General features: G+C 37.0%; 1 protein-coding gene across 1 annotated transcript; it reads left to right on the top strand.

Annotated features, from left to right (window-relative positions):
• Positions 1-277: 277 nt before the first annotated feature.
• LOC112568518 lies at positions 278-7,105 on the top strand. The gene is made up of 12 exons (XM_025245827.1): positions 278-514; positions 759-1,100; positions 1,338-1,462; positions 1,655-1,853; positions 2,209-2,511; positions 3,202-3,489; positions 3,675-4,010; positions 4,353-4,475; positions 4,758-4,811; positions 5,796-5,945; positions 6,199-6,330; positions 6,813-7,105. Exons 1-12 carry the CDS (start codon positions 439-441, stop codon positions 7,103-7,105), a joined length of 2,421 nt encoding a protein of 806 aa, XP_025101612.1. The 5' UTR covers positions 278-438.
• Positions 7,106-10,257: the final 3,152 nt, after the last annotated feature.

The following is a 10,257-nucleotide window of genomic DNA, read 5'->3' as shown; positions in this document are numbered from 1 at the left end:
AAAATACATCAAAAACAAAACAAAAAAATTAAGAAAACGACGCTTAGTAATTCTGTTTCATAGGACAGCTCGAAATATGGTTCATGTCAAAATAGTCTTTGTCTTTTATAAGTATGTATAGTAACTATTCTGGAAATAAGAAGGTACAAATATAATTAATTTGTTGACTTCAATACAGGAATTTGACACTTGATAGGGATTTAAACCTACGCAGACAATTAATTCTATTCTGAGAATATTTAAAATGGCTTTGTCTCATAGGCGGAAGGATCAGACATTAAACGAGAGGAAAATAGTCAGGAACCTTCTGTCTCGGTGTACAGTACTGTGTGCTTTTCCCTCTCGTGAAACGTATGATGTGAGGAACTGTGCACAGTCCTCGGGAAACAGAGGGTCTCTCCACAGCTGTCACAATCACTGGAATTTTCTAGCTGTGACATGTTGACACCACACAAACAACACGGGACAGTGGGAATATTTGTGATTTGTTTGTTTGGTCTATCACTCATTGCAGGTAAAGACAATCATATTGTTCAAGTTGTTTTTTTAATTGTATTTGCTGTATTTGTCTTTGGTCTATTTTTAAGTAGTATTTTCGACATAAAATCATTTAAATTTAATGCAGGCGTCAATGATGATGATGATCATTGATGATTTATGACGACGACGACGACGACGATTATTGTCGTTGTTGTCGTTATGATATTATTATGATTATTATTATGATGATTATGATTATGATTATGATTATTCTTCAGGTGTCATCCTCTCACCTCACTGTAGTAATGGTATGTGGGAAGTACTGGCTGACCAAGAATCTTATTTCACCTGCACGGCTGAAGGACCGGTATACTGGACATTACGATTAACTGACGACAATATCATCTCAATAGCTTCGTGTGATAAACACTGCGTTTTATACAATGCCTATGATGGGCTTTTCTCAACAAGTACTGTCGACCTTCACAAAAGGACTCTAATCATTAACGCTCAGAACAACAGAAGGGTGTATGACAATGTCCAGCTTGTCAACGGCAGTCTGGAATGTAATCGTGGGGATCAGGATACAACGTCCACTGCCTGCGGGCTCAACTTTGTGTGTAAGTACACAGTTTCCTTAAGAAGAGTCGTTTATTCTCGCGTACAATTACAGCAGTATACATAAAGTACTGTGTAGATTTTTTTTAAGCTGTCCTTGTCATTAACATCATTGAACGTGTTTAACAATTAAAAACGTTTCCTACATTTTAAATTGTATTCTTTGGTCCCCATTGCATGTCACGTCTGGTCTTTATTTATTTCAAGAGATTTTACTATGGGAATCACTTATTTAACAGATCCTCCACACGGCGTCTCTTGCACAACGTTGAATTCCTTGTGGTCCATCAATGTTTCCTGTGTCATCAACACCATTTACTCATCAAGAAACGTTTATACCTGTTCATTGATACGAACACAGACGGTATGTCATAAAGTAGGGGTAGAGGTGAAGATCTTTACTTCTTACTAACCGTGTTTTTCTCGTTAGGCAACTATGTTTATTCCCTTGTAGTAGCTGAGCAAAAAATTAATTTAATTTCTGTTACCTACATCTGTTTTCCAAAGTGCATAATATTTTATTTTAGCCTTTGTTTATATACTTCTCTTTGTAAAGTTAAGGAATGAAACACAAGAAACTGTCACCATGGTGACTTCACCAACGATCGAGAATATCAGTAAGACGGAAGCAAAGGTGTCAGGTTCCTGTCAGTTTAACACAAGACTACCACCAGAAGAAGGACACTATGGTTTCCTTGTCTCTGTCTCACCAGGCGGAAAAACATTTATGACTGAAGACAAGCAGTTTACAGTTGGTAATGATCTTTCATTTAGTTCTTCCAGTTTAATTTACTTTCCATTTAAATACAAGGAAAGACAAGAACGCTAAATCATTTGAGTGTTTAAGTTCTCAAGAACATATTGATGCAGAAACGCTAAGAAATGACTTGGAAGTCAACAAAACCGTCAGAACAGCTCTTCTCATTTAAAATTTAAAATTTAAAAGCAGAGTGAATTTCCCCACAAAGGCAATACATTGACTGTAAATCGTGATGTCAGTTATGGTATCACTAGTTCTGTAGTTTTCTGTTGTTCAAAAACCTAACACCATTAACAAAACATTTGACTGGATAAATCGTGTTCTTAAAGGCAATGCTTATTCTGTTATAGCACGGCCCGAATCGCCAAGAATTTCGTGTGATCCCCAGGCCCATGTGTTACAAAACACGACTGTCACATGTACCTGTAGTACACCTAGCCTGGGACAACCTGCAGGCTCCCTGAGATGGGTCGTAGGCAACAAGACAACACAGCAAACAGCAGCTGGGCAAGAAAAACCGGAAATCTCCTCGAGAGAACTCCTTTATAGCCATGTCCTCTCCCTGTCAGACCACAGCAGTACTTGGTTCAGGTGTGACCTGCTTTGGGGAACGGAGGAGATTCGAGGACAGAACTATACTGCTAGTGTTGGATGTAAGCAAAGTTTTTTTGTCAATATTTCGGTGAATTTGAAAATTATCGTAGTTTCAAATGACAATAGCTTAAGTTACTGTATAGAAGGTTAATAAGCACCAAATAAACGATAAGAATCAGACTCGCTTTTTTTGGCATGTCATTTGGCTTAGAAGAAACTATTTTAGTTTTACGAGGGGCATTTAAGTACTCTTTCAATAAATGGAGCGAGAACCTAATCCAAAACATAAATCATCATCGTAATTATATACCCTGGTATCATGCTGAGAAGGTCCTTCATGAAGCGGCCGACCCACTCCTTCACGTCTGCTACTCAGTTCTTTCTCTACCTCGGTGGCCCCCTCTTTACACGGAGCCTTTAAGGATGATTTTAGACAAGATGTCGTGCCAGTCTCCTCGTTTCACAGCCGAACAGCAGCATGGCAATGAATGAATACTCGTACTAGTTGAACTTAGTATCAAGACCTACGCCGAACCATATCCTGTCCAGCTTCGCCGTTGCCGCTGTCGCTTGTGTGATCCTGGTGCGAATATCAGCCTCGTAACTGCCATAATAAGTAGTTTAATGAATAGGGTATTTTTTCGTTTTACATGATATTTTATTATTATAGCTTACTCTTTGAAACCCAGGTTTGACTAAATATATTTTATTATGAGACATCTTAAGGGATATAAATATATAATTTTCAGACGCTCCTAAGAAACTACGTTTTTCTATGGACGGTCTTGATGGAAATCGTACAGTGAAGGAAAAAGACCAAGTCAGTTTTCAGTGTGAATCCGACGGTCGACCTTCTCCAAACGTCTCCATCTATAACAACGACAACGACACTGTCATTATTAGAGACTCGTCTCCTGTTATCTACACCTTCATCGCTCGCTGTGAGGACACGGCCACCTACACGTGCTCTGCCTGGAATGAGTTTTCCAGTCAGTCACATGTAACTACTTCATACAGTCTCAATATCGATGTCAGCTGTAAGTACAAAATATCACAACAGTAATAAAGTTTTTGATATGGGTTCTGTCTTGTTTCTTTTGAGTTTCCCTTTCTGTTGTTATTTCAAGTATCGTCTTAATATTGACCAATTTAATTCGAAGTCTTCAATTCTTTTGTTGCTTTCACACTACATTTTAAAATTTGCTTGTTCCTAATATCCCAGGTAAACCACGATGCCTTTCGTCGACGCCTCTGAAAATGGTAAGGTCTCGAAACAAAATACAAGCAAATGAGCTGAGGTTTGAAGTCATCGCTTACCCTGCGCCTCACAAATATGATGTATGGTTTATACCGATAGTAACAAACAACAGTGAGCTCTACCCAGAGAAGAGTGAAGGTTCAGAGTTGAATGTCACCTGTAAAAGTTCCGGAAAACACCGTTACCTGTGGAACTGCACGCTAACGGTTTTCAGTGTTTTACCTCGGTCAGACGGAGTCTACAAAGTGAGAGTGGCCAATGAGCATGGGGAAGAAAATTTCACTGTAGAGATCAGTTTCGGTGAGTGTGGTTATGAAACATAAGTAGTTTCACCAGTTCAAAATACCTCCATCATTTATTTAAAATAGTTTATTTGTTTCTCTTCCCCTCTGTGATGCTTTAGCTCAGTTTTCACTTGTCAAAATTGCAAAGATTCCACTTTTGTCCGAGGGCCATTTTCATTATCTTTGATAGCAAAACATCGTCAATTTACACGTAATCAAATAATGCTTAGTTCAGCATACTGCAAATTAAACGATCTCAAAATATTATAGTTTAAGTACTTGACTATGATTAAAGCCAAATATCGTAGACTTAACAATTTTGTTATTTATATTTTTTATTGCATTACTTTTTTTCCAGCTGCCAACGAAGACTTGGAACTCTTTAACCCAGCCGTTATTTATGGTGTTGTGAGTCTCGTCGTCTTCATCTTTGTGATTGTTTTGCTCATCGCTGTGATAAGGAAAGTAAATAAAAATAAAGGTATGCTAAATAGTGGTTTTTTTAATTTACTTAGAATATTGCCGATTGGCAATAACATTGGTATATGCTAATCTCTTTACACTGTAATGTTTCTCTTCACAAAGCCAATTCATTAGGACCCCTCCCCCTTAAATTTACATAGAAAATTATAAGACAGAGAAGAAACAGAACTAACTGCACACGCACATTTTAGTAAATGTATGTTTATATACATCGAACTGTGTGGTTTGTAAAATGTTTAGCACTATTTCTCTTCTCGTGTTCTTTTTGTTGTTTGCACAGCTGATCAGCCAAGCGAAGATCCTGAAGTCATATATGAAACACCGTGGGACAATGGTATTTACTAGTCTTTCTTTATTTGATAATTAAAATCAAAATCTTTGCAATATTGGTGCAAGGTGGTGTCCTATACATTTCTCTGCTTCACAATAACATTCATGATAAACAGAAATTGACACTAACAAAGAAAACCCCCATCAGCAAACTAAAACACACACACACACACGACCCAAAGAGTTTCCTGAAAGTACAAAACGGAATCTGCAAGAAAGGGAAGGTGCTTACCGTATCTCCCTATTAAGAAACTGTAAATTCTTCTATTTCGGGGCTGAGAGAGCTTGTTATGCGGTTCAACGTTGACTTTGCTTCAAATTGTCGTTTATCGAGGTGACTGGCTTTCTTCTTTTTTTTTTAATACGAATGCATATATATATACATATCACACTTTGATTGTTACACGTGCGTGATGCAGAGCCGACATACTTTTGAGTAACTCACTGATTTTTTATACCCCTCGTTCTATGAGCAAGAGGCCTGCTGCTTTATTTCAAGAGATAAAAGAATGTCACGAGTTTGTGCGTTCTTTGCGAGCGATATCTGTTGTTTCAGTGCTGACATCTTATTTCACATAAAGATTTTTGGTGTATATTAGTGTTGCTCTTCATTTACTACTTGTGTCGAATATCTTACTTTTAAAAAATGAAAATACATGTTAAAATCGGGATGTCTTGACCATTTTGAGTTTGTTTTCAGTTTTTATGGGCAAAAAGAAAAGTTTTGTTTGCTGTGGGAATAAAACATTTTGTACAACTACAGTAGTGCATTTTTGTACAGCATCCCCTTAAAACTAAAGATACTGAAAAATGTTAACATTTTAAAATTATGTTGGCATGATCACTTAAATTTGTTTTTATACCTGTTTTTTTTTTCTTTTTAACCGTTTCTTCTAATAAAACCTGAACCCTATATTTAAAAACACCTTGAAGAAAACATCAATCAAGCCTGAATATTTTAAGTCTAAGGACAAAAGTTTCATTCCAGTCCCACTAACGATGCAACCCCTGAAAGTGAATGTCACAGCCGCTTCCCCGTTGCCGGAGCCCTGTCAGATGCCCCTGTATGCTGTGGTGGACACGACAAGAAAGAAGACAAACTCTCGGTCTGCAGAGACAAAAAGAAGCAGCGCACAAGGTGACTATTGTTGAAGGGGCATCAAACTCATAAGCTTAAAAAAAATAATCAAGTTATTTGCAAGGCAAAGCTGGCTTTAATGATGAGGTCTTGTTGTTACAGCTTGTTGTGAGTACTGTGTAAATGCCAAATGAACTATGACTGCAAATGGGACGTCTGCAAATGTGTGCATATGGAGAGATTTTTTTGACTAGAGAGTTAATTATTCCTGAATTACATTACTAAATCTCAAAAAGTTTATGATTTTTTTCAGATACACACTCAAACTCCGAATACGCAAATTCCGACACAGAATACGCTGTTCTGGATAAGTTCAGAGGTAGAACTCTAGCAACACGTGATAATGACCACAAGGACAATAAGTCCAGTTCAAGAGCAATGAGAGGTAACTGTTGTTTGATGTCGAATAGCCTTTCGTCCCCTCCTTGTGCAAAATCACATCAAAGCACTTTCCCGCCATCAGGTTGACAAAATCAAACGAGATTTGCGAAAGAAAACGAAAGAAGATTTTTGTAGAAATTTTGCGGAAATCCTGTTCTTATGATGATGTGTTTTGCAGTGTTAACGTTTTAAATAATTAGCGTAGTGCTAATTTCTACCACTATTACAAATATCACAACAATCACAGAGGATGACTATGATGACCTATTAGATAACACATATTTCTGACAGCCGCTTATTCTTTTAGGTTTTCGTTTTTTAAAGTCTTAAAGTTCTGCGTGCTAAGTGATTTCTTTTTGATTTGTTAATTGAAGATTTGACCAAAAATTCTTTGCAAGCCTAATATAATTACACGCTTGATACCTTTTATTTTTTGCAATAAATGTAGGAAACTTTAAGGCCGAATGCAAATTATTTATTTCGTAGGTTTAAAGGCTGATGGCTCTGATGTCAGCACTTATGACCATCTGGTCCTACAGCCGTTACCACCAAGGCAGAATGATTCTGCAAAGTGGGAAATGCCTTGTTCTGCTTCACACTCCCACACAGTGGATGATGGGAGATGGGCCAACGACGACGGTCTGATTTACGTGACTCCCGTCTTTGATGTGACCAACGATGCCAGGCATCGTCCAACACCAATGCACGAAAAGACAGAGTACATAACACATCGTGAGATAGGAAAGTTCAAGCTCTCACAGAAAAAATCAGATCGCTGAAGTGCATGCAGTTAATATACAAGTACTAATTAATGTATCTGTGCAAGTAATGTGCGTTTCCCTAGATATAAATACTGAATAATATGCATTGCCTTTCCAGGGAAATCGTAGAAAGGGTTAGAATCTTGACATATCTAGGCACACAGCTTTTATTTATTTTTTATTTTTTTTACTGCCTAACAAATAAATCCGATCAATTTGGGATGTACTCCTTTTGAAAAGTCTAGAATGAACAGATTCATTCTCTACTCTCCTCTATTTCTCTTACTTTTAAATCACACATTTTCTTTTGCAAAAGATCGGTTTTTTTTTTTTTTGGTAATACCCCTGTAGAAAATTCACATCTCATGAGAACTTTCTTTTCCATTTATGTAAATAGTACTATTCTTACCGAGTCCTCTTACATGAGAATAGACAATGTATTGTTTTCGATTTGCTCACTTCATATCCTCCCTTTAATCTTTTTAGCGTTAGGTTGTTCATAGGTCATCTGGTGTTGAGGACAAGGACCCAGATTTGTCGTCATTTTTATGAGTAGAGTAGACAGCCTACAGAAAGTGTTCAAATTGTTGCTCCGCTTCTGTACATCAGAACAGGACCTAGGCTTTCATGTCAATCGTCTTGAGATGGCTGTGGAGAAAACAGTGTTCAATCCTCAGGCAGGTGATGTTCATTTTTTCATAGCGGGGCAGTTTGTGGAAGAAATATGCGTATGAATTGCTTCTGCCATTTTCGTTTTCAAACTGACTTTTTATTCCCTTTGCGCATAATTAGTATGCTTGATTCCTTGTATAACACGCTTGGTGTTGACTGTTTTCTTTTACTGCTGTCTTTCTTTTCCAGCTGGTTTTTTCTCTTGTGTCCTGCAATCCTTGTGAATTGTATGTTGGTGTCTACTGCAGTACAATATTGGTTCAGTTTGTTGATGCTGTTCGCTAAGTGCTCCTATGGCTGACCGGTATGAATGCTGGCAGCTGTTTTGGGCTTGGCATGCTGTAAAAAGAAAGTTTCTTTATGGATAAGTCTCAGTTCTTTTAAATGAAACACAATGTGAAGATGAAGCTGTCTTGCTTGGGGTTTTAAAGTAAATTACAATATCCCCCCAGTTGTACTTAATTTTCAGCTAATCCATGTATAGATGTTTCCACCTTGCTGTGGGGCTATCTTTCTCCATCATCAAAACATTGAAAATATTGTTTTGTTCATTTTGTTTGTTGCTAGATGATGCAGAACTTCTACATATATAGCTTTACTTGACCAAGATGCTTTTGATTAGTCTCTCAGTGTTTAATCATCTGCTAGAATGTTTATATTGTCACGCTTCAGCCCGTTTTTCTTTGTAAGGTATTTAAGTTTGCCATTCAGTGGATAATCTGGACATCTTGTTTTTTTCATCATTGGAGATCTTAGACTGTCATTTGCTCTCAAAGTCTCTGTATCGGTAAAGTTGCTGGTAAATTATTATTGAATAATTTGAGACAGCTTTTGAATACAGATGTCGAATTCTAAGACAACAAAGCAGGAAAATAATAAGTAATTACGAAATAAATTTTCTGCTTTCCTCTCTGACGTTAAAGTATTGTACAAGATACTTTTTTTGTCTGAAATTCATTAGGAGTTTTATTATGCTCTTCATTTACGTTTCTATTGTTATATTCTTTCATATCTATAATATATGCGAGCACTCAACAAACTGACTGTATACTATATTTGCATTATTATTTCTGCATTTATGACACATAAACACTATATTTTTCTTGTAGTAGTTCCCACTTCAGGTTTGCATAGTACACGGTAGTAGTAGTGTGTCTGTGTTTTGTGAAAGAGTGGTAAGTTTTAAAATATCCTCCCCTTACCACTTTTATTATATCTATGTTACTTTTGCTATGCCTAGTAATGTAAAGCACAAAGATTGTAAAACTTTTCATCAGTGTACGCAGTTTCACTAAATCTTCTTTGTGTACTACCAATGCTTACAGCGGATGATAGTGCAGAAGTAGTGCGCAGTCCCTTCCAATGTCTCACTTTAACCAAAGCACAAAGACACACTTGCTCTAAGTTTAAACATAGATGGCTTCTTCAGAGTGGGTGCTGAAGGTACTAAACCCTACAGATACTGCATAGGATTTGTATGGTATACATTGCGAGAGATGAGCTGCTAAGGATTCTTGTGAGAAATCCCCCCAAACACTGCACGTGCTATATAGACAAAGCAGCTAATAAGATTGAGACTAAGCTTTCTCTGCCTCTTCGCTTTACCCTACTTTATTTCTGCACTTTCTTGTGTCTGCACTTAATTTAATTTCATTAATTAGTTTACTACTTCTGATCAAGCTTACTCTCAATTACTATAATTAATAAATTAAAATTTCTGGATTATTATTGGTCTTCAAGTGATTTATACCCTGTGTCTATAACAGCCATAGAGACCTTAACTTACTTAACATCTCTCGAAAACTACTTACGAACAGTGTTTACGATACCCCTTTAGTATCATTAAGTGATTGAAAAATTCCTGTAGTTTCAGTGCAGGGAAGCGCACGTGCAAGTACAGAAGATTACAGCACATACAATATACAAGTAAATAAGACAAATATCAGATAAGTCACGACTAACTAAAGGCACTCGAGACCGGAAGATAACCAGATAGGTACCCGTGGGTGCAGCGCACTTTCCTAAACACCCAACTGTACCTGATCTCTGAGAAAGACAGATACCACCCTTGCAAAACGCTTGGCCTAACAAAAGTGCGATCTCTAACAAGTCTCCAACAACTTATCAACACTACAGGAGCCTAGATTATTTAAAATATATCGTGTATATATGTATATGCATATAATCTCCACACAAGCGTCATTTACAATACTTTGTAGTTTGTTATGTTAGAAATCTAATTAACAAAATTACAAGGTTATTAGAGATGGCTGTCTTAATGAAGGAATTAAGGTCATCTTGGAACAGCTTAATACAAGAATTTTCCAAGATTACCGCTCTTAGCTATCTCTAGAGAAAGCCTTTGTTAAGTGGAAAATCAACTCAAGTCTGGATTTAAAGTTGAGTTTAATGTTAGCTACACCTGCACTGGTCTCTAAGCTGAATGAAGTGCCACAACCAAAGGAAAGCTGATTATTTCTTTTATCTGTCTCATTTGC

Source organism: Pomacea canaliculata, linkage group LG7 (genome assembly GCF_003073045.1).
Source record: "Pomacea canaliculata isolate SZHN2017 linkage group LG7, ASM307304v1, whole genome shotgun sequence".
Lineage (NCBI taxonomy): Eukaryota > Metazoa > Mollusca > Gastropoda > Architaenioglossa > Ampullariidae > Pomacea > Pomacea canaliculata.
Note: the sequence above shows the minus strand (reverse complement) of the source record. Positions and strands in the feature narration are given on the sequence as shown.